We start from the raw sequence: 24,865 nt of genomic DNA on the forward strand, positions 1-24,865 counted from the left end.
TCTGAGTCACTTCCAGGACTGTGTGCAGCCCCTCCCCCATAATTCCTGGTTCACCAAGTTATACTTTGGTGCTGTCCTTTATAGTCTGTTGTGGGTTCCCAATCCTGAGAGAATAGACCTTTACAGAATTCCAGTCACATAGCAACAATGTATTAAAGAACAAGGAGTAATGTTAACACCGCCTCCCTTCCTCAGGCAGCATCTGACAGTAGCCCCCCCCCCCCTCTAACTCACAGGGATCCTCCTAACTCAACCTCCAAGTACTATTACAGCCCTGAGCCAAAAGCTTGACCTCTTTTTAGTTCTTTAGTCGGCTTATGTAAAAATGTTACCTGCTAAAGACTTCAACTTTATTGAATAATAAAAAAAAAACCTTACAATTGATGAAGCAATTACAACAAAACAGTAGCTAGAGAACTTAAATAACTTAAATAAGACAACAAAAAACCCAATTGTACTCTTCTTTTGACCAAATCTGCATGCATGTCCTTTCCATCCTCACAATGCAGTCTTACAGGTATCCATCAACTGCAGTAGAGATAGTCCAGGTTCCCTTTCTGCATCCTAGAACACAAAGCACTACCAGAACTAAAGCTTCTCTTTACAGTGTTGAAAAAACAGCAAAATACTTCAAGCGCTTTTAATTCTTTCCAGTGGAGCCGAAGCCTCCTGAGCCCCGTTCAGTGTCATCCAGTGTCTGAAAAAACATGACAGGAGGCAGGCAAGACAGTCAGTGTCACAGCCTCTCCGGACAACTCACAAATTCCATCTTCACAGTATCAACACTTACCATCCAAAACACCACATTCACCCAGAGGAAAAACATTTAAGTCTCACACTAAAAAAATCAATTTTGCTTACATAGCACCAGTGATGCACATTCTCAAACATTCCATATACCGGCCATTCTCCACTCAGCCATTACAACACTTACTTTAACTTCTTCCAACTCTGGATAAAAAATCTGTTCACAAATGAGCTGTGCAATTCGATCACCTTTTTTTACTTCAAAGAAAAAAACAAAACACAGATTACTATTGATAATTACTGATGTATTTTTTCTCCCGTCTATTATTTAATGAGAGCTTGGGTGAGTTTGACTAACACAGATAACTCAAAATTTACTATACATGTAAATGTACACACTTAACTCACCTTCAAACTTCTCTTTTCCAAAGTTAAACAGCACAACACCAACATTTCCTCTATAATCTTCGTCTATGACACCAGCTGGAGGAAGGAATAATGTTATTTTGATTTATGACATCAGAACACCAGGTGTCTAAGATTATCTCAAACCCTCTTTTCCAAAGTCTTTCTCAGACTTATTCTTACACCTGACAAAGTGAATCTCACTTTGGTCCTACAAAGTCAGAAAACAAATGATATTACTAAAATACAAGAATTTAAAAAGCATGTCCCAATTTGCCATCCTGAAAGCTTATCAAGTGGTAAGCATCTGGTACTTCACGATAGGTGAAGCAGCTATCATCTTCGGCTGACTACCCAATCCACAAGCTAAAAGGACAAGGAGAAAAAGATCTGGGCTCTAAGTCTTCACTGGTAACAGCTTCCACGACATTCTGATTAAATCACAGAGAAAAAACACTCGGAAGCCCGTGATATACAATGGAGAAGTCAATGGTGATATGTAGCAGTCTTGCAATACTAGAATATTCCACGTGCATAAGAAAATGGGGCAGGACTACTGTTTATATTTTACTTTCAATTCAAATCCCTAACCCTTCTTAAAACCACGACTGTTCAGTAAACACTGGTTGGTAAGCATAAGCTCTCTTAAAAATTTTGTTGTTGTCATTGCAACAACACGTGTGGAGGTCAGAAGACAACCATGGAGGCTGGGCCGTATGTAGGTAGCTCTATTGATAAAGCACTTGCCTGGCATGCACAGAGCCCTTTGTTTGATCCCCAGCACTCTATGAAAACTAAGCGTGGTGGTTGTGCAAACCTGTAATCCCTAGAATTAAAATTCAAGGCCACCCCAGCTGAAGATCACATTCAAGCCCAGCTTGGGATACTTAAGACCCTGTCTCAATAAACAAACAAAAGACAACCATGAAAGTCAGTTCTTTCCTTCTACCAGGTGGGTGTGAACTCATTTGGCTTGGTAGTAAGGTACTGCCATCCACTGGGCCATCTTGCTGGCCCAAGATTATTTTTCAATGTCTAATTAGTACCTGTTTGATATTATAAAATTAAACAGAACCTTACAGGAAACCTGAGCTAGGTCTTTGCCATGGCCCAGGAGACACATGCCCCAGATTTTCTCGCAGCCATTCCGGAGTCAGGAATTTGATGCATTTACACAAGCACAGATAATGTGGCTAATAGCCCTGTTTCTGTTTTTAACATGGAGATCTAATTCGAATGTCAAAGGCAGTTCACTCTGTCTAGACTAAAGGAGAGTCTATTTTTTTTCCCAGTAGAACAGCAACAAACCTTTTACCAATCCAACTATTATATAAGGTTTCCTTTATTACCAGTTTATTAGTTTAGCCCTTAATAGTGAGGGAAAGAACTGATATGAAGATTGGGCCAGCTGTTTTTATACTCTTTGGAGAAAGGTTAACTGCAGGAGTAATGTAGCTTGCACTTAGCAGGGAAACTCCCTAGGATAAGAGTGTATTGTTCCCTGTTGGAATGAATGACCACAGAAGGCTGGAGAATTTCCACTAAGGAAGACCTTTGAGGTATAGCCTAATAAGTATACTGATTACAAATGAATCTCTGAAAGATAACCTGGACTGACTTCCAAATTCTTTGGGTTGTACCTTATTAGGAAACTATTAAATTACTCAAACAGTATCATTATGCACAAGGTAAAAACCACTATTACAGTAATAAAGTTTATAAAAGTAATTAAGTTAATTTAATTCTTGCACCCCAAAGAATCAGTTCATTGAAATAGCATAAATTCTAGTGATCGCCTTTAGATACACACACAGAAGGGACCATTATTTCGATGTAGATGGTTTCTTGCATATGTAACACCACATATCATGCTGCTTTCAAGTTTGTGCTATGAAACACAAAAACAGCCCTTGATGTAAACTATGTAAACTAGTACTATCTCAAGTTACAAAAAACTTTCCTGGATCAAAGGATAGACACACACACACACTACATTACTAGGTAATCTCAAAAAAGAGGGACAGCCATTTCAACTTCCAGCAGCAATATCTGTGCTAGGATCATACGGAAGCAGTATTTTAATTACTGGCCAATATGATAAATAAGACATTCCATGGCTTTACTTTTCATTTCCCTGTGGTTGGACATTTTTCTTTCCATACATACATGGGCACTTGTTATGTCATGTTTCTATATTTTGTACATGATTTTAATGTGTTCTTTTTCATGAGTTGTAAATATAGTAATTTTCTAGCATATACATGCATACATATATATCTCTCCACTGTGTATCTGCAAAGTTCTCCTGTTGAGAGTATTCAAATAGCTAGATGTCTTGAATCCTACAGGGCTGGATCATTTTATATGCTTGGAATATGAAAATGTGAAAATCTAGTAAGCAAATAAACCAAAATAACGTTGGCTCCAGGGCAAAGGCCTACAATTCCAACTACCTGGGGTGGGGGTGGGGGGGCTGATGCAGGACAACTGCCATGTTCAAGGACTACCTGGTAACTTAATGAGATTTTTGTCTCATGAAGACATGAAAAGAGGGGCTAGAAACATGGCCCACCAGTTAAAAGCACTGGCTGTGCTTGCAGAAGACTTGAGTTCAATTCCCAGCACCCACAGGAAGTAAAGAGAGGGCTAGAGAAAAAACGGAGGGGAGCAGAGCACTTGTGTGAGCTCTTGGGTTCAATCCTAGTACAATTATAACAAACAAACAAAAACCAAGAAAGAGGAAAAAAAGGGCAGGCAAACAAAAACCCCAAGACCCATCTTCTCTGCATAAAGACGATGAGCACTGTCTACAATGGCTGCATAAAGATGAACGCATTCTCATATCTCTTCACTGAGTATCTTGGAAAGTTATCACTGGAAAAAACAGGCACTGGAACTGGCAGTGGTTAATCAACAGGTTTTCTGTGTCAAGACTTTGGCATGTCATCATTGGAAACTTCTTTAGTGAAAATGCTCCACATCTACCAGATGTGAATTCAGAGCAAACTTGCACAGTCAACTTTTCCTTTTGACCCTGATTTCCAGCCTGAGGCTTCTAATAGCATCTCCCTTCAGCTGCCAACTACGATAAACTTGTACCTAAGAGAAATGTTTTAGATACTCTGCATCCAAGAACATACCACAATGTGATTTTATGAATAACCTCATACCAACCACCAGGCAAACTAACTTTCCAACTACATGATTTTCCCCCAGACAGTTGTTTTAAGCAAAGTAGAATTTAGAAACAAACTTGGAGGGGAGAAAGAAGTTTCCACATTAAAAAAAAAAAATCCGTTATATCTGTAGGAGACAGACTGTTAACTTGAATTAATGTATGTGCCAAAAACTGTTGGATGCTTCACACATATATCTTAGCTCTAGTACCCCTCAGAGGTAGGCACACTAATTTCTATTATATAGGTGAGGATTGTGCCTTTAAAACCCCTTTGAAATTTCACTAAAAATATGAAATATATAACTTTAAGTTAGATAATTAAGTGACTATATTTAAGTTAGTAAAGCTTTAAAAATTTTTCATTTGCCTGCATAGATGTCTGTGAACCACATTCATTCAGTGCCTTAGGAGGTTAGAAGAGGATGATCAGATCCCCTAGAACTAAAATTACAAACAGTTCTGAGCTGCCATGTGGGTGCTGAGAATTGAACCCAGGTTCCCTGGCTTTTAGCTGCTGAGCCATCTCTCCAGCCTATAAAAAGTACTTTTGAAAATTAAATGTAACTCACCAAGCCCTAGGATTTCTCAATCCAAGTGAGGACTGTAAATATCAACCTTGAGGCTACACAGAAAACTATTTTGAGGTACCTGCCTTGTCCCACAGCACCACCTAGTGGCACCATGGGAGACACCAGTACTTTCTAAAATGGGAGGGCCAATGGATAGGTAGGTGTCTGGGCAGCTAAGCTTCATCATGACTTAATTAACCCCCACCCCCACTGGCACAGAACAGTACATACAAGACAGTGAGGAGATGGGGCAGCTTTGAATCCCACTGGTGAGAACGGTGGTATTAGAAACACATTTCTAAGTCAGTTTTCTCATTTAAAAACCAAAACCCCTCTTGACATGGTTCTGTAAAAATGGCAGCCAGACAATTTAGCACAAGCACATATCTGAGGGCCAGTGTCTCTGAAGTGAAATACTGGATAAAGACAAAGAAAAGTCAAGATTCCGCCACTACAACAGTGGACTTGTGTGCCCTAATAAGAGATCATTAGAAACAATCCTATCAGCAGGGCCTACAAAGATGGCTCGGTGATTAAAAGCACTTGCTGCCCTCACAGAGGATCCCTAGGATCAGTTAACCCAGCCTTCAGGGCAACTCCAGGTCCGGTGGATGCCCTCTTCTGGCCTCATCCAAAAGACCCAGGTGTGCACATGGCACATACACACACAGGCAAAATGACGGAATATACACTAAATACACACAAGAAAGATCCTATCAGGGAAGTGAAGATTCTTTACAGAGGCAGTTGGAAACCCTGTAGCAAGAATGGCTACCAGACAGACTGCCACAAAGGCAACAAGATAAGCAGGCGTCACTCAAGACACTTTTGAGAAATGTAGAAAAGGACCATATTTTGTCTTCATACTGTGGGGGAAAAGTACTTTGTTATATTTTGCAAAACAAGTATGGCCTTTCTTCCAAAGCTAAGAAAATTCTTACAAGCTAGATCTGTCTTTCTAGAACCTTTTGCTTACTAGTTCAGAAAACTACAACTCAGTTAACAACATGAAAGTTTTTCCTAGCCTATGAACCAATTTTGTATTAAATACAGATTCTCAGTACAGCAAGGCAAAACCCTGTTGGACAGTGCCTGTTATTAGTAAAATAATATGTTCTTCATATAATGTGATCAGTAGGAATTAGACATCAAACAGTATCTCAAACTACAGCATTGTTGTCTATCCAGACCTGGAAATTCCCAGAGGCAATGATACCACAAGAAAATTCATAGAACAAAGAAATAAATGTTACCTCCTACATCTATGAAGTGCTTTACTGCCAAGCCAGAGCGTGGAGCTAAAAAACAAAATAGGAAAAGCAGTAGTTATTTTAAATGGTAAGGAGAAACAGATGCACTATTTTTGATATAAGAAGTACCATGGTGTCCTCTAAGGTTTATATTTCCACCTTAATTTCAGCAGACCATTCTTTTTTTTTTTAAAGATTTATTTATTTTCTGCTTGCATGGATGCCTGCATGCCAGAAGAGGGCACCATATCTCATTATAGATGGCTGTGAACCACCATGTGGTTGCTGGGAATTGAACTCAGGACCTCTGGAAGAGCAACCAGTGCTCTTGCCTCTGAACCATCTCTCCAGCCCTCAGCAGATGATTCTTAAAGAACACATTAACCATATACTATACCAACAAAGATGGAAAGACTAGTCTAGGAAAATTCAATGCCGTTTTACTTCCAAACAAGTGCAGAGCACAGCCCCGTGACTGCTGGCAGTACAGATGGTTACTGGAACCAACTGGAAAGTGAGCAAGTACAGCCCAGCCTGAAGACTTCTGACTAGTGTTCACATCCTATTCACTTACTATGACACACTCACACTCTCTCTCTCTCTCTCTCTCTCTCTCTCTCTCTCTCTCTCTCGTGTGTGTGTGTGTGTGTGTGTGTGTGTGTGTGTGTGTGTGTGTGTGTATAGTCAGAAGTCAACTCTGTGGACTCAGTTCTCTCCTTCTACATGTGGGTCCCTGGGATCACACTGGGTCACAAGGCTTTTGGCACAAATGCTTTACTTACTGAGCTACCTTTCTGGCCCAACTCAAGATGGGAGATGAATATGCAAATCCGAGAAGAAGGGAGGAGGCTATGCAAACAATGGCAGAGCTTAGCTGAGAACCTGGAACTTCTTTTCATTCTTCAGGTTAGGAAACATGTTTACATGAAACATGAGTAATGGCCAATGCTCTAATGTTAGCGAACTAAAATACCTATGGAATTTCATCAAAAATTAAAGTCTCCTGTACATTTTTTAATTCTAAAAATGGAAGGACACTTTATACCTTAAACTTGCTGACCCAACCATCAGGTCTATCTCAATAATCCTAACATCTAGTACCATGCTTCACAACAATCTAAAGCAGGTACTTTGTCAATAAACACCACCTCTTCAGGGTTGTTTACCTGAATTCCAACCAATTGCTTTCCTACCCTAGGACTTTACCTCTTATCTAAGTGCCTCGGTTTTTTTTCCCTCCTATTTAGTTTGAAGTTACAAAAAGCACTTAGGCTCTTGACAAGTTTTGAATTTACTCTCTAGACAAGTGGCACTCCCCAGGATTTCTTTCTCAGCAGTAACTGATGGACACACAAGTGCCCCTTGCTCTAATCTCTGGGACCCAGAACAAGACCAGGCTCAGGGGTTCAGTTCTCTCTCCCATAATATAAAATGCCAAAACCACCATTCTAAGACCCCACTTTCTCACACAAATATTAGTCACCCTTATCATTATATTTATAAATAATGTGACCTCATCTGCAGACTAACTCTTGCAGAGTTGACAATACTACTGGGAAAATCTCCAACTAAAAACCACCTAAATTTTTCATTTTAAGAACCAACAATGGGGGTATGTATAGCAATTCTATAAGCTCAAGAAGGTATTTGAAGTAAAAATGCAAAAGCAGACATGTGAATCTGAGTTTTTATAAGTAGGTGTATCTGGTTTATATGATACTAAGACGACAAAGGGCAGGCATGACAATTACCTGTTTCTTAAACCACTTACCTACTCTTCCATAACACCCAGAAGGAACAGCTATCTGAATGTCTGTTTTCACAATGGTTTTCTCCATGGGTGGTATTGTATAATCATAGGCACTAAAAAGACATTTAAGTATTCATTAAACTTTTGTCTTTTAGGGTTTTTCAAGACAGGGTTTCTCTTTGTAACAGCCATGGCTGTCCTGGAACTCTCTTTCTGAACCAGGTTGGCCTTGAACTCAGAGATCTGCCCGCCTCTGCCTCCCAAGTGCTGGGATTAACAGCATGGACCACCATTGCTTTATTAAACTGTTTTTAAAATTGTTTGCTTTGATAATGAATATAAAATGTATTCTGATAAGTCATTACTTCATATAAACTTAGAACCTATAAAGAGTTATGACAAATTCCTAACTCATCTAAAAGTTTCCTTAGAAGGCAGTAATTTCTTTTAGCTGCAATAAGACAGCTTTAGGCTGGAGGTGGTGGTATATACCTTTGATCCCAGAACTCAGGTAGAGAAACCTCAGTGAGGTAAGGGGGGGTAGGATGGTGTGGACACACAGCTTAGCTAACAGTTCTCTGAATTAACAGTGGAACAAGATGTCAACATTGTCACGGCTGTATGTTTGCTTTTTTTGTTATTGTCTGTGAAAGCAATGGTTGGAGAATTAGCATGAAGAACAGAAAGGCTGACTTAATTCTCTACCTTTATGGAGAGAAAGTGAAAAACCAAGGCAAATAACAGCTACCACTCACTAGGCTCTCAACCCATGCCAGGCACAGTTCTAATCTGCTAATGCATATGAACCCATTTTACTTTTGTAACGATTCTCTTGAATGAGGGTGAACCTGAAGAAGAAAGTGTTAAGACAAAACATTGGTGAGAGGCTGAGATGCACTGCATCCTTCCTCTTAGCCAGGAGATCAACTAGCCTCCGGAGCTATGGCTGTGAACTTCGGTGGCTGAGGGGGAAACTGGTCACCCATCATCCAGCTCCTGGGGATGGGCACTGACCAGAACAGACTCCCGAAGGTCCTCCTACAAATTGCTGCTACGGTCACTATTACTGTTGCTCCCTTCCTGATAAAAAAAAGTCAGAGACTTTACAATAAGCAACATGGAAGTTACTCTGGAGGCCTTAATTCAATCTGGTAGAACTTAACTGTACAATAGCTCCATTTTTCCCCCCACAAAGTATTTGCACTTCTTATACACCAGTCTTCAAATACACAGAAAACACCATCTTATTTACAAGATGGCCTAAGTAGCTAAGCTCTCTCCCAAGTCTCGCTGTACTAGATGCATACACACGGGTCAACAGGCTTGCTTTCACGCTGAGACATCTCACTAGCCTGGGAAGCCCCCCCCCCTTTCCTTAAATTCCCAGTCCTTCGGTGGGATATACAGAGAAATAAGCAGCGTCTACAGATATTTTTCCTAGACTCCCACGTAGCTTTTCTAACGTGCACCCCGCAGACGGTCAGGTCACCCTCTGTCAAGTGTAATACTTTCCAGTCGGCAAAGGTGGAGCGCACGAGGCACAGCCATGCTTTGGACATGTCAGCCGTTTACTTTCTTCTCGCCCAAACCCCTACTGGGTTTGCTTAGGGTGAACTCTTAAATTTAAAAGTCTCAGCGAGAACGCGGCGGAGCCCCGGCTGCACCGAGGCTCGGTGTTTGCAGTCCTGCAGGCCGCCCGTGGCTCTCACCTGTACAGGTCGTAGCCCGCAGCGCGCGCGGACCCACGCGTGGGAGCCGTGGCGTGCTCCGAGAGCCGCACGAAGCGCAGAGAAGCGCCATCCTCGGCCCGAGCACGCTTGCTGACAGAGCCGGCCGCGGCGACTTCCGAGCAGGGCATGTTGACAGGTGGAGAAAAGCGGAGTGCAGTGAGCCCAGGAGCCCGCCAGCCGCGGAGGAAAACCAAAATTTCCCGCCTGGACGAGCCCACCGCGCAGGACGGGGGCGAGGCCTTCCGCAAAGGGCGGAGAGCGGCCTAGTGGAGGCTCCAACAGCGGCAGGCTCCCCTCCTCGGCGACCCCAGTGGACTCGCTCCCGCGCTCCAAGCTCTGCCCGGGCAAGCCCAACCTCCGCAGCAACGCGCACGCGTCCTCCCCGGCTCCCGCCCCAGCCCCCCCATCCCCTCACCAGCGCGCGCTCCCGCCCCGGCACGCGCGCCCCCGGCTCCGGCCGGGACTTCACCGGCTCCGTGGCAGATTCTGCTCTGCGCCGGCAGGAGCGCGCGCGAGGGGAGCCGAGCCCGCAGGAGGCGGCCGCGCAGCAGCGTACGCACGCACGGGAACAGCATGGCGCGGCTCTCACTCGGCGGCTGGCTGGAGGTTTAGGCCTCCGCAGGCCCCGAGCCCGCATTCCCGCCCCGCCCCGCCCCGCGCTCCGCCTAGCGGTCCTCCTGCTTGCCTTTCCTCCACCCCGACGTTCCATGGTGAAACCAAGAGACCGTTTGCCTTCTACAGTTGTACACGCAGAGTGTTTTTAAATCTGTTGTCCTCACCCAAAGCAATTGGGAGATCCCGTGGCTGGGAGGCAAACACTCTTTGACTTTACAAAGGGGATAATTAAGGAACTCGGTAGAATCTCCGGTTTTATCTGGAGCACTTTGAAGAAATAGAAGGCCCAAGGCACTTTTACAGAAATGTCAGCTAAACATACTAGGGGGTGATCGTCATTTCCTTGTCTTTCCTACGAGCCAGTGCGGTCCTCTGGTGGGTGTGCAATACATACACTCTCTTTCTGATGCTCTTTAATGAATCTGTTAGTAGCCGGGTGATGGGGGAGAATGCCTTTAAGCCCTGCACTGGGAGGCAGAGACAGGTGGATCTCTGTGAGTTTGAGGCCAAATTGGTTTACAGATCGAGTTCCAGGACAGCCAGGGCTATACAGAGAAACCCTATCTCGAGAAAAAATAAATAAATAACATAAAATAAAAAGAAGGAAGGAAGGAAAAAAGAATCCTTTGTGAGTTCATGATGAGTAGATGTGGTCCTGCAGGCCATGCCAGTCAGCTCTGCCTTCCTCCTTCCACCTATCGGTGGGTTTAGGGGTGGGCCTCCGGCCAGGACTGAGCAACAAGCTCATTTTCCCGCTGAACCTTTTCCCAGAACTTCTAACAGTGATCAGGCATTCTGCTCATGTTCTGGCTTCAGCGACTATCCTGCTGCCCTCTGGGCACAGTGTCTTCCTAACAGTTTTTAGACCCAGCTTTGTCCTCAACAAAACTCAATTCCAAGAGGCCATTCTCAAAAATCTTCAGTTGTTACCCTGCCTTCCCTCAGTTTACTATCAGAATATCTTTCTATTTACATTTCTTGTGCATATTTTCTTCTACATTGCCTACTTATTGGTTAGATACTTGATCCATAAGGGAAGGACCCTACATACTTAGATTGGCCTTTTCTATTCCTGCTGTGTCACAGTGGGTTTCAAAAGCCCATGCCAGGCCCAGTATCTGTTATTGTCTGCTGGCCTGAGGATGAAGATGTAGCTCTCAGCCACTGCTCCAGTGCCATGATGATAATGGTCTGGCCCTCTGAAACTGTAACGCTTTCTTTGTAAGAATAGCCTTGGTCATAGGGCCTCTTCACAGCAATAAGACTAAGGCAGATTGTTTAGTCAGTCCACTCAGACCCCTCCATATCATTTCCTTTCACAAATCTTAGCATTCGTGTGCTTTCCTTTAAACAAGATTGAGGTCAGCTGTTCAGAGCACTTGTTGCTCCTGCATCAGACCCCAGTTTGATTGGCAGCATCCACATTGGACGGCTTGCAGCTGCCTGAAACTCCGGCTCCAAGGGCTTTGTGTGGCGCTTGGACACATGGTGCACATATAGACAATCGGGCCCACACAAACATAAGCTTTTCAATTTTGTACATGAATTTGTTCGTGCTTTGATCATATTCCTCCAGTTATCCCATCTTATCACTTCTCCCTACCACAAACCCCTTCTCATGAAGTGCCTCTCCTGTTTTTCTGTTTTGTGTGTGTGTGTGTTGTTGTTGTTGTTGTTGTTCCTCTTTGTGGCCCATGACATTTTAACTACATTTGCCTTCCTGAGCATGAGTGGGCAACCATTAACTGTCCTTAATTCCTCAGGGATTGTATTTATTTTCTTCATCAGTCCATTATGTTTTTGAGACAGGATCTCATGTATCCCCGTGACCTATACTGGCCGCGGAAAGGATGACTTTGGACTTCTGATTCTCCTGCCTCTACCTCCCTGACGCTGGGGTTACAGGTGTGAGCCACCATGCCTAATTTTGACAGGAACTGAGGATGGAATCCAGAGCTTTGTGCATTTAGGCAAGCACTTTATCATCTGTATTGTGTCTCCACCCCCATTTACTTATTTATTTATTTATTATTTTTGTTTGTTTGTTTGAGACAGGGTTTCACTGTACAGCCTTGGCTGTCCTGGAACACTCTGTAGAGCAGACTAGCCTTGAACTCACAGAGATCTTCCTGACTCTACCTTCCAAGTGCTGGGATTAGAGGCATGCACCACCACCACTACTCAGCTCTTCTAATTTTTAATTGAATACTTTTTTCCATGTTTTGCTTTTCAAAATAAGTAACAGGTACAATGAAGATTTGTTTGCATCCTTGCTTCTCTCTCTCTCTTTATCTCTCTCTCCATCTCTCTCTCTCTCTTTACTTAAACAGAAAGCTGTGTATGACATATCCCTACTCCTGCATCTTCTCAGCCATTTCTTCCTTGTATTTGTACTTCTCCTTTTCTGCTTGTCCAGACTTGGCTTTCCTTTCTAGGGTCTTCTTGTGGTTTTTGTCCAGCTTTAGCCTGGTGATAACCACCTTGCTGGGATGGATGCCCACATGGACAGTTGTGCCATTAGCCTTTTCTCCCTTCACTCGTTCAGTGTAGATGATGTATTCCTTCATGTACACCTGGACCTCTTTGCCAATCTGCTGACCTTTGTAGTGTCCTTGGACAACCTGAACTTTATAATCCTTTTGAATGGGCATAGATGGAACATTGTACTTCTGTCTCAGCTCTTTGGAAAGAGGGGAAGACATGATCTTCCTCCAAATGTGAAAAGGTGCATTGAAATGCCGCTTGCAGTTCTTGCTTCAGTCAGAAGTCGTGAAGGGATTGAACTTCATTTTGGCAGCTGCTATCCAGGGATGGCAGCAAAAGGCATCCTTGCTTCTCTTATCAGGTAGTAATTACAACTCTTTTTCCTTAGTCTCCGATCAAAAGCTTACTTTATTCAAGACACTTAGAACCAGGAGTGACTTCTGCTCCCATCTTATCTCCCACAACACTTAGTCTATAATTTATTTGTCACTTAGCTCTAGTGTGTGAGCTCATATCTTATCTTCCAGATTAGCAAAAGTCATATAATTTCATGAATGCTTTGAAGTACTTACCTGGGTGTTTTAGTCAAACAAAAACATTGCTTGACTTATAATACCTACCACTATGATAGTGTTCTTTGGTATCTTCTGTTAATTTGGGTATAGAAAGTGCTTATTGCAATCACTTTTCATCTAGGGTATTTTAGACAGTGGAGATATAGACCACTGACTAAGTAGCTTAAATCCAAGCTACTTCAATTAAGAACTAGATATCTCCCCACTACAGTTTATTCTATCAGGACACAGCTATCCATCCTGCTGACTAATTTAATTGCATATGCTCAGTGGCAGCTTGAAACTTGAGTATCAAATAGGAGCTTTGTGAGCAAAGTTTGCCAGGTAGCCTCCAATGCTGCAGGTTTTAGTGTGCCCCAAGAAGACTATGACAACACTGAACCCATGCTCTCAGGGGCTAAGATGACTGGTAAGTGAATCAGGATTCTTCATGTTGGAGTTGATGGTTCCCTGTGGAAATGCTTCTTCCCTGGGCCGTATTCTCTGGTTTCCCTCCCTTCCCCTGGGCTTCCTCTTCTCAGGTACATTTCTGATCCTTCTCAACTGCTTATGCTTCAAGCTTTAAAAAGTCTGAGAGCCAGGATGATGACATATACCTTTAACCCTAGCTCTTGGGAGGCAGAGGCATGTTGATCTCTGAGTTTGAGGACAACATAGCCTACAGAGCAAGTTTCAGGACAGCCAGATCTACACTGTGAAATCCTGTCTCGAAAACAAACAAAGCATTTTAAGAAGAGACTTTTTTTTTTCTTTCTCTCAGGTTTTCCCCTCTTTGAAAATAGTCCCCTCCTGGAGACTAGCTAATGCTTTGCCCTATTTGATGGTTCTTCGTTGCATGTACCATATATGAAATGATAGATTTATTCAGTTTACCTGCTCATATACCTGTCCTTCAGTAGCATGGAAGCACTATGGTAGATCTAAAACTGTACATTTTAAACACTGTTAGTCAGTGTTCTATAGTTGTGAAGAGACACCATGACCGCAGTAACTCTTATAAAGGAAAATATTTAACTGGGGCTGGCTTACAGTTTCAGAGATTTAGTCCATTATTATCATGATAGGGCATGGCAGTGTGCAGGCAGATATGGTGCTGGAGAAGGAGCTGAGAGTTTTACATCTTGATCTGATGGCAACAGGAAGTCAACTATCTCACTGGGTGTAGCTTGAGCATGGAACCTCAAAGCCCACCCCCACAGTAACACACTTCCTCCAACAAGGCCACACCTACTCCAACAAAGCCACACCTCCAAATAGTGCCACTCCCTTTGGGAGTCATTTTCTTCCAAATCACCACTGTTGGTTTCTTAGTAATTAATGGTTTTACCCTTTCTTGTATTCTTTTAAACTTTCTAAACATTTATCTTAGTTTTTTTTTTTTTGTATGTGTTTTGCTCTGCTTTTTTTTTCTTTTAATTGAAATGTGTGCTTGATTTATCAGTTTTAAAATATAAAATTAGTCTAATTATTTTTTTCTGGATAACACTGGGTCTTTATTCAAATGCTTTGACTTTGTTAATCTTTTTTCCATTTACATGAAATTATAATTTTCAGTGTTCTGGGTGCTTACTTTTGAGAAGCCTCACTATTAGTGGCACTTTGAATAGTCATTTTAAGCAATGTTTACCTATGGCTATGTGTTATTTTGAAAATATATCTTGCAGTATAAGGACCTGGAACATTTGGACACGGTCGAAGTTAATAATACATCTTGAGATCACTTCAGTTTAAGACGGCTGTCCTATTGTGTGCTCACCCTATTTGTTTAACTTGCCTTTAAGAGAACAGTGGAACAACCAATCTTATTTGCCTTGGATTTTCCATGCAGTCAACATGTACTACCTAAGCTGGTGTACAATTGTAATCTTAAGGTATGTACTCTTCCATTGCTGCGACACAGAGAGCAATGCATGCCATGGTAATAAATGCTAGAAATAGCAAGTAGGTTGAAAGCAACATTACACAATGATGATTTGCCATAAATGTTGAAAACAACATGTGGATGTTACTTGACAGGATTTTTTTTGTTATCTAGGTCAGCTGGAGTCATTGCCTTAATCCCCTGGAAAACTGTTAGAGATTTCCGTGAAGTATCCCCTAGTTATTTTCCTCATGTAAGCTTTCTGCACTGTTGTACATAAGAGAGAGCCCTTTGTTGGAGGCATAGACACACAGACAGACACAGGGTAAGATTCATAAGACAGCACAGATTCAGACTCGTGGAATAGACAATGAATGACAAAGGTACAGGGAGAATTCAAGTCTGGCCTCACTCTTGGTGAGATTACACCAAGGGGAAGTGATTTAAATTTTTTTTTTTTTTTTTAATGGGACACTGGTGCATTGTCGGTGACTGGGAGTTTGTCACCAGTGCATCCAAACCAATGCATTTAACACCGTTTATTGCTTTTTCCTTCTTCTTCCGGTGTCTCAGACCTCTGGCCAGTGTCACCATTTTTCTATCCAACTTCCTGTGGTGAGGGTGCTTTGTAGAGTTGTTTTCTCAGATTCTGGGGGTTTGAAAACTCTTGTGTTCCTTTTCGGTGGGAGTATGTTTTCTTAGACAGTAATGCAGGGGTGGGAGAGATGCAGGCAGTGAAGGAAGATTGTCCTTATTGTCCTTAGCTAGCCAACTCTATCTGAATTTAGAGCATCCCCAAATGGGCCAAAGCAACCTTGCTTCTCATCAGACAAAGATGCCAAGAAAACAAGAAGTCACTTAGGGCTCTTCCACTAAAATAGAAATGACGTCAGAGATTGGCCTCTAGCCTACACAGGCATGCACACACTGGCACATAGAAAATAAGACCATTGGGAAACTTCTCAGAATGTCTTGGGTTCTCCCAGAAGTGTGTTCAGACATATTTGAAAATATTTTATTAGTAAATAATGTAGCAACCACACATGAATATTCCTATGAGACTCTCATGGGGAACAGAGGCAGGATTTTCATTTCACAAGGCCAGCACAGGGATCTTAAGTATACAAAAAGCTCAGTAGGGGATGGAGAGATGGCTCAATGGCTAAGAGCACCTGCTGCTCTTGCAGAGGACCTGTGTTCAACTCCCAGCATGCACACAAAGGCTCACAACCATCTGTAACTCCAGTTTCAAGGGATCAAATACCCTCTTCTGATCTCCATGGGCACCAGCCACACATGCAGTACACTTACATATATGCAGGCAAAGCACTCATAAAAATAAATACATCTTAAGAAGAAATAGCTCTGTAGATTGACACAAAACTGACTGGCAGTTAAGTAGTCCAGAAGCCAATCACACAAATATTTCTTGCTGTAAAACTATTAGAACTAATTCACAAATTATCGCCTCATTGTGCTTTAGAGAAGTTGTTGGGGACAGAATACTTAGCATAAAATCTGAGAGCGTGACATTCTCTTGAATAATGCTGAATACTCAATCTAACTTAACGAGGGTGGCCATCATGAAAAGCTGACTCTAGATAATATAGACGTGTCAGGAGACACAATCTCTGTAATTATAGTTCATAGATGAGTTACTGTTATCTAATTTTAAGGCATAATTTGGCTCTTATGAAGTAAATAGTGTAAGAGCAATAGCTTTAAGAAGACAAGCACACAGGATGGTCCACAGAGAGCCTGCCCCTCCTGGTTAGAGACCGTTGCTTTGGGGATTTGTTTTAGAGAATTTTGAGGGTTTATCACAGCCTGGAAAGAACTCCTTCACTTTTAGTCAGCGCTACCAAGCCTGCTGTGCTCAACATTGTGATGGAGACATCATCAACTTAAATACAAGAGTGAGCCCAGTGTCTTTGTCCCTAGTACAAATTTTATGGTATAATTGCATTAACAATCACAGAACAGACAGCATCCCGAATGTCTGCTGCTTTCTCAGTTAACGCGAATGGTGAACATCAAGACAAGTCGCCAAAGATGCCCCCTCAGCAACTGAGTTAAAAACAAAACCAAAAATGATCCCTTTTCTTTAAGATGTTATCCTTACATATTTTGTCACCGTGAAAAAAACCAAAACCAAAAATGAATTAGTATATCACCTTTTCCGATTTCAACCTGAGAATATCACTGCATCAATATTAGTAACCAGCAGAACATTCTGGGCCCTGGGTTTTGAAGTGGTAGGTGTTTCCAGAAACCAAGCAAGAGTGGAAAGCTATAGTTTAGGACAAACCAACTCTCAAGTAAACTGGAGAGAAGTGAGCCATGAGCCAGCAGAAGGATTCCTTTGATATACTTAGTGCCTGTGTAATGGCGAGTCCCTAGGGTGGGAGAGGAGGAGTGTGACTGGTAAGGAAAAGATGGGGAGGTTGTCTTGACTTCTTGGTAGGAAGAGACCTGCAGGTGAAAGCATGGCTTTTGCTGAGGAGAGAGAGGGCCAAGAAAGAGTCTAAAAGCTTTGGTGTCTTTGTTGTGTGGAGGTAAAGAAACACACGAACAGAACAAAGCAAAAAGACGCTTTCTGGGCAAGTGGAAACTTGGAATAGTCTTGAAGGCCCCTCCTCATTTTCGAGGAACTGTAGGCAAGCATTGGGACAGGAGGCAGGAGGGGACTCTGAGCAGCCGAGCTGAGCTCTAGAAGTTGTGCTCCAGGGCCATAGCTTCTACAACTGTCGTGAGTGTTGCCTGTGTCTGGTGGGGTTTTCAGTGCTGCAACTGTTCTGGAGTCATCCCTGTTGCTCTGAGTAAGCCCTGGACCTCACTCCTGTTAGTAACCCTGGTAACAACCCACTGGTATTGGCTCAGGAAGTTGGATTTTGGTCAGTTGTTACTTTCATCTTTCCTGGGGTTCCTTTCTTTCTGGGGAGAATAACAGAGAAAGTGTATGTGTGTGTGTGTGGGGGGGGTGACATTTTATTTATGATATAACAAGCAAAGCTTGCCTGAAGATCAGAGCACAAAGTTAGTCACACTAGTCAGCCACATAGGCCAAGCAGTGGTGGTACACACCTTTAATCCCAGCACAGAGAAGGATCTCTGTGAGTTCAAGGCCACCCTGGGCTACACAAGATGGAATCTGTCTAAAAGAGAAGTAGAGCTCACACAAAGGTGATCCCAGGACTTGGAATGGAACACCTTTAATCCTAGCACTAAGGAGGTGGAGATAGGAAAGGATTGGCTGGAGCTCAAAGCAGTCTAGGTAGTCTGAGTGGTAGTCAGTGTGAGGATGCAGTCTGAGGATGGGATCGCCCTTTTTGTCTGAGCATTGGTAGAGGTAAAAACTAGTGGCTGGCTGCTTTGCTTCTCTGATCTTTCAGATTTTACCCCCTGGTAGCTAGCAGACTCTGAATTGCTATTATTAATACCAATTAGAAATTGTGCTGAGAGAAAGAGATAGAGAGAGAGAGAGAGAGAGAGAGAGAGAGAGAGAGAGAGAGAGAGAGAGAGAGAGAGAGTATTGTCTCCCTGGGAAAGTATTTCACACACACTAGTACCCAAACAGGGAAACAATAGAACCAAAGATGAGTTGGAGATGTGATTGCAGGGTCCTGGCTATGGGTAGCAAGACTCACAACTGAGGCTAAACAGCCTGGGGGGGGGGGAGGTGTAGAAGTATTCTAGGAGGGAACTCCCACATAGCCGTCCTTTCCCTCTGTGGAGTTCAATAGATGCCCTTTTTGCTATGGGAGAGCTTTCATGCTTCTTACTATTGGTAGTGAGATGTGTAACCAAGGCTAAGCCATCAGGAGGTGGAGTGGCTGTTGGGGGGATCCTAGAGTGGCAATCCTCTGTGTCATGTGGACTGGCTTGCTTACTTAATGAGTGGAGGCAACCATTTGCTTACAGGGGTGCTCTAAGAACAGTAAAGGTATACATAAGGTTTGGGTCTGGGGGCCTCAAGGAGGTGCCCATTCAATTATGGAAGGGAAAAAGTTTTATTTCTAAAGAAGGGTAAATAGCCAAGCTCAATCAGCCGAGCAAACATACCCAGCAAGGGCCCACTGGATTTTTTTCCTCCTGCAGTGGGCTGGTGCCTCCCATTCTTGAGACTGGTAACTAAGAGCAGAGAAAACAGGCTCAAGCCCTTGCTCTAATTCCAAGACTATGCTGACTCAGGATGGATTTTTGCCAAATGGGCAATTTTTTTAAAAAAATTAAATTAAATTATGTAACCTTTTGACTGAAAAGGCAGTGCATTTCTTTTACATTTCCCACAGTTGTGTAGACAAATCCCGCAGCGTTTGGAATTAGCATGGAGGGGCTGGGAGTGTTGGCACTCCCAGCCTGTGACTGTGGAGGTTGCCTGGCCACCCTTATGTGTAAGAAGCCGCACAACTGTAGCCTAGAAGGCTGCTTGGCAGGAGGAAGTGTGTGAGAAAGGGAGATGCAGCTAGCATCCTCCGAGTTTGCCTCCGGTTTGGCAGGTAATGGGAGAGGAGAATGTGGAAGTGTTGGTTTGTCCCTTTTCATGGCTGTGGGCCAATAGGAGAAGAATACAGTTAAAACTGTGCTGAAGAACCCTTCCGGGGTCCAAGAACTTGGACCTCATGGGAAGAACAGGAGAGTGAGGAGGAAAACACGGCAACAGGGATAGAGAATAATCCCTGGGTCAGCCCTTTACTAGAGAAAAGGGGAAATCCGTGACCCCGCATGCAGATAGAGGTCTTAACAAAGGAAACAGACAGTCGGGAACTACTTAGCTCCTGAACTGCTCCAACTGGGGAAGACTTCTAACCAAGCAATAAAAAAGCTTGTCTCAGTCTGGCTCCTGAGGCTGTGGGACATGGGAGCAGACGGAAACCATCCAACTGCAGCTGGGGGTAGCAACACTGAGCAGGACAACGCCTCACACCTCAAGTGTGAGGGAAACCAGTCATCGATGGGCTGGCTATCTCCATCTGAGGTCCCTATAAACACAGAGGACAGAGGCCCATAGAGGAAGGACGGGGGTCACTGAGGAGACTGAGAGAAGCTATGTTTGATCCCCAGGTCACAAGACTAGGAAGACTGATGTTCACAGGGCAGTTAAAAAGGGAGCAGATTCAGCAAGGACCTTGGAACTGGTATAGAGGGCTTTAGTGGCTTTGTTGAGTCTCACAGTGGGTTGTGATATTTTTGAAGTAGGAGAAGCTTTGGCAGACATTGGTGACCTAGATCAGCACGTGAAGTGAAAATGTTGCAACAGTTCACACGCAACATTAATAACAACACAGTACAAATAAGAAAGACTAAGCTTGTCCTGTCTCCAGACTAATCTGTATATAGTTCTCTCCAGCAGGAAATATTGCTGGGGATGGTGGTGGTGGAAATTATTCATGCAGTATGGAGCCCTCAGAAGCCAGGTGTGGCTGAGAGTGAGACAATGGAGGTGGCCAGAGTTAGAGAGCCCACTCATACCCTTCCAGACTGAGGATTCTCATAGAAGCCGGCGTGGCTGAGAGAAAGGCAATGACAATTGGCTGAAACCCAGAGCCTGTCAGATCCAAGGAGCCATCTCAAGTGGCCAGCGCAAGCACAGCCCACTCTCCCTTGGACCTGGCCATACACACACAAGCAACACTAACTGGGCTCAGCAGATCTCTGTGAACAATTCTGTCTCATGAAGACTAACAGGTGCTGTGACCCTGAAAAGAGTTTGGTAGAGGAAAGTGTCTGAGGTAACTACAGAGCAGATAGGTTGGAGAGATTGAAAAATTGTCTTCTGTGCTAATCCAACCTCCGATTCAGGAAGGAAAAATAAATTTTCCTTTATTTTGAGACTAGGTTTCTCATAGGCCAGGCTGGCTTTGAACTCCCATGATCTTCCTGCTTCCATGTAGATGGAAGTTTCTGTCTTATCTGGTCCCTGAAACCCTTTTGTCCCAAATAAACACAGAGAGGCTTATATTAATTATAAACTATTTGGCCTATTTCTCAGGCATATTACTAACAAAGTCTTACAGCTTAAATTAACCCATGTTTCTTATTATGTTTAGCTATGTGGCTTGGTACCTTTTCTCTATAAGGGATTCTTATCTTGCTTCCCCTGAGTCTGGCTGCTGTCTTTGTCTCTGCCTTTCTTTTCTCCGAATTCTCCTAGTCTGCTAGCTCATCCATATCTCCTGCCTGGCTCCTGGCCAATCAGCGTTTTATTAAACCAATACGAGTGACAGAGTGACATGTCTTTACAGTGTGCAAGAGCATTATTCTACATCATTTCCATCTAGTGCTGCATTGCAGACTGCAGCTCCATACTCAGCAACTTTCAATCTTCTATTGCTGGTATAACGAAGTATTATAGTCTGTGGTGGCTTGAAAAAAATGCCCCCCCACACACACACAAAAGGGAGTGGCAATATTGGGAGGTGTGGCTTTACAGGATAGGTGTGGCTTGGTTGGAGGAAGTGGATCACTGTGGGGTGAGCCTTGAGGTCTCATGTATGCTCAAGATACCACCTAGTGTCACAGACCATTTCCTGTTGCTTGCAAGCCAAGATGAAGGATACTTGGCTAGTTCTCCAGTACCATGTGGCTTGCTCCCTACCATGCTCCCTGCCATGATGATAGGAAACTAAACCTCTGAAACTTTAAGCCTCCCAAATTAAATGCTTTCCTTTGTAAGGGTTGACTTGGAGCCAGGTGGGTTGACTTGGAGCCAGGTGGTGGTGGTACACAACTTTAATCCCATCACTCAAGAGGCAGGGTCAGGTGGATCTCTGTGAGTTCAAAGCCTGGTCTATAGAGCAAGTTCCAGGACAGACTCCAAAACTACACAGAGAAACCCTGTCTTGAAAAAACAAACAAATGAGTTGACTGGCTCATGATGTCTCTTCTCAGCAATAGAAATCCTAAGTCTTAGTAGCTTAAACATTGTCTTTAAAAGAAATCATTCTTTAGGTCAAAATCCAACCCAGGTATTAATAATCTAAACATAACAGGCACTAAGCTGCCTTTTTTTCTATAAGTTCTAGAGAGAGCTGTGCTTTCCTTCTCCTGCCTTCCCTGTCTATGACCTCCTCTCTTTGAGCTCAGAGCTCTCAGCAGCAGATAGAGTTCTACTGCTAATGTCATCTCTTTGGTTCTTGGCCACACCCTGGACTGGTTTTCCTCTATGTGATTGTAATTGCAGTGTGTCTACCCAGACTGACCAGAATGCTATCCCCAGCTCAAGCTTACACATGGGCCAAACACACACACAGTCTCTTCGCTGTTGGAAGTACTATACATATAGGCTCTAAGGATCAGTGTGTGGACATCTTTGAGAACAATGTTTTGATCACCATAGATAGAGACTTTGTGCTCCAGCTCCAGATCGCTAAGCAAGTCTGTCCTTAGTCTCCACATCACTGCTAACCACTTCCGGGCTGCTCCACCCTGAAAGGTCCATTGTGAGGAGGATGCGTTGCTCACTGATGAACTTCTTGCCTTTCCCAGAGACCTGCTCTATTTCAGAGGATGCAGCCTTCTTTACCAGGTCAATAGTCATTTAAGCTTCAGATCCATAGGGTGAGCTGAGTTTCCGTGGACAAGGCATCCCAGCTTCCCATGCCTTGCTCCTTGCCTCTGCTCTTCTGTTAACCTCTGAGCACAACTAAGCTTAGAAATACTCATTCTGAATCCAAGATTTAAACAAGCCACAGGTATGGCCAAGGGATGCACTATTCAGGCTTGCATCCCTGTCCCATTGCACAGTGTTGTTGATTTCGATGACAGAAAAGGAAAATACACTACTTTGTCAAAGCAAACACATTTTAGTGATTTTATTTCAGGTTGATTTGCCCCCACATGTTTCCCCAGAATTGTCAAAATATGCCAAGAAAAAACAAAACAAAACAACAACAAAAAAAGTTATTCATCAGATAAATAATTTTTAGGTTTTTTTTCTGATTAAATATTATAGACACACTATCAAGAAGAAAAATCAGTACCTGTATTCTTAAATTTTACAACACAACATTCCCCATTCATATCTTATTCTCTAAAGCCTATATAATAACTATAAAGAGTAAATGAATGTAGGGTCTAGATGTATTTTTAATAGTGTATTAAAAGTTTATGAGATTATTTTCAATGAGTTCTATTTTGATTTCATCTATTCTAACCATTAATTAGACAGAAAAATAAGTAGTACTAAGATATAAATTTAAATATGCTTAGCAGGGAAGACAATTGATATTTTATGTTAAGAATCCACTGGAGTTCATCTAAGTGGAGCATGTGTCTCTTGCTCGCCTCCCTAACATACCTTCAGCAGGCAGCAAATGCAAGCTATGTGTTATCAGAGATCACTTGTAAGCATATTATCTGCTGCATTAAATAACCCTTTAGGTAACTGCTTTGAACACTCTGTAGACTCTAGTCCTTCGTAAAGTTTTCTGTTATTGATTTTTAAATCTTCATAAGCCTCTCAGGAGGCCAAGCAGAATCAGGCCGCTGACCCAGCAGGTCTTTTCCTGTGATTGCCACCTGCAGTCACCATACCAGCCTGTCAATAAGCGCTTATGGAGAGCCTGCTGAGGGACTGAGGTCTCCACCAGGGCCATGCAGCAGGCTCCACAGATTAAGTTTGCCTGGAGCTCACATCCAGATTAGCATGTCTCATAAGCACGCCGACTAGGTTTTATTCATGTCTTGTTTATCAGCAACTCCGACAAAGTGTTTCTCTAGGAGTGGTATGGCTTAACTAATGGGGAAAACCTCTTATTAATAGTAACTTTTTTTTTTAAAAGATAAAATTTATGTAGAATCAGGTAGGCTAGTCTTCAGAGATTTGTATATCCATAGATGAGGTTTTACAACATAAAATACCAGAACCGAGTTTCACATTCAGACGTTAAGTTGGAACATTTCTCATCTTTCATGTTTTAAGAGTAAAATGTCAGGACATTTTTGTGATTTCCTCTAACCAGTAACACAGGAGGGAGGTTCCTGGTCAGAATTTCTAACCATGCCATGTACAGCATATCCGATATAGAACCTTTTCTTGCCACTGGAAGGCTCCTGATGACATGGAAGAAAAATTAAAACCAAAGAGAAAAATTACAGCAGGCAGGGAAATTATCTGCACTTTTGAATTAGTAATAACTAGTAACCTGAAATGTTTATCACACCCCCTTCAAATGAGAGTATTGCAATTATTTTAAATACAGAAACTAAATTGATATATTCTTCAAATAATGCAAACATGTATAAATGAGAAAAAACATACAGTATAGTCATTGTACAGACAAAAGATTGTAACTTCTGATTTTTTTAAACAGAGAACTTAATAATAGATATTTTCCCTATGGAGGAAGTTTTCCACCCATCCATAATCTCCTGGATTTTTTGGGGGGGGGTACATTAGAAGCACAATCCTCCAAGTCACACCATGCTTGAAGATACACATAGTTTTATATACAGGTTAGTTCATTGGGCAAAAATAAAATAGTTGGACATTTCCCCATTTTTTAGCCCCAATCTTCATTACGTGAGTAATATTTTCAGTAGAGGCATACTCCTAACATTGGTAGGGCCATGGGATAAAGAATGAAAATATAAAAGCTTGTGGCCTTTTGTCTTTGGTGATCTGTTCCCACATTGTACGGGACCCTGTAAGTCAGCCACGAACACATGTAGCTCAGAAATGCCCACCCAGGACATGGACA

The 24,865-nt window shown here is 42.8% G+C and overlaps 2 protein-coding genes and 1 pseudogene across 2 annotated transcripts in view; all 3 read right to left on the reverse strand.

Moving 5' to 3' along the window:
• Positions 1-332: 332 nt before the first annotated feature.
• Dut (deoxyuridine triphosphatase) lies at positions 333-9,982 on the reverse strand. Its single transcript, XM_051183505.1, has 6 exons — positions 9,609-9,982; positions 7,921-8,012; positions 6,153-6,197; positions 1,156-1,230; positions 935-1,005; positions 333-697 (listed from the first exon to the last, which is right to left on the reverse strand). The coding sequence occupies exons 1-6, from the start codon at positions 9,755-9,757 to the stop codon at positions 641-643; spliced, it is 489 nt and encodes a 162-aa protein (XP_051039462.1). The 5' UTR covers positions 9,758-9,982; the 3' UTR covers positions 333-640.
• Positions 9,983-12,595: 2,613 nt separating this feature from the next.
• Positions 12,596-13,033, reverse strand: LOC127221227 (60S ribosomal protein L26-like 1; annotated as a pseudogene).
• A 10,911-nt stretch (positions 13,034-23,944) lies between these two features.
• Positions 23,945-24,865, reverse strand: part of Slc12a1 (solute carrier family 12 member 1) — an 80,737-nt gene continuing 79,816 nt past the window's right edge. Inside the window, exon 26 of the mRNA XM_051183506.1 lies at positions 23,945-24,218. Within this exon, the coding sequence (XP_051039463.1) occupies positions 24,083-24,218 (136 nt within the window). The 3' untranslated portion in view covers positions 23,945-24,082. The remainder of the gene's footprint in view (positions 24,219-24,865) is intronic.

Source organism: Phodopus roborovskii, unplaced genomic scaffold (genome assembly GCF_943737965.1).
Source record: "Phodopus roborovskii unplaced genomic scaffold, PHOROB, whole genome shotgun sequence".
In the NCBI taxonomy this organism is placed as follows: domain Eukaryota; kingdom Metazoa; phylum Chordata; class Mammalia; order Rodentia; family Cricetidae; genus Phodopus; species Phodopus roborovskii.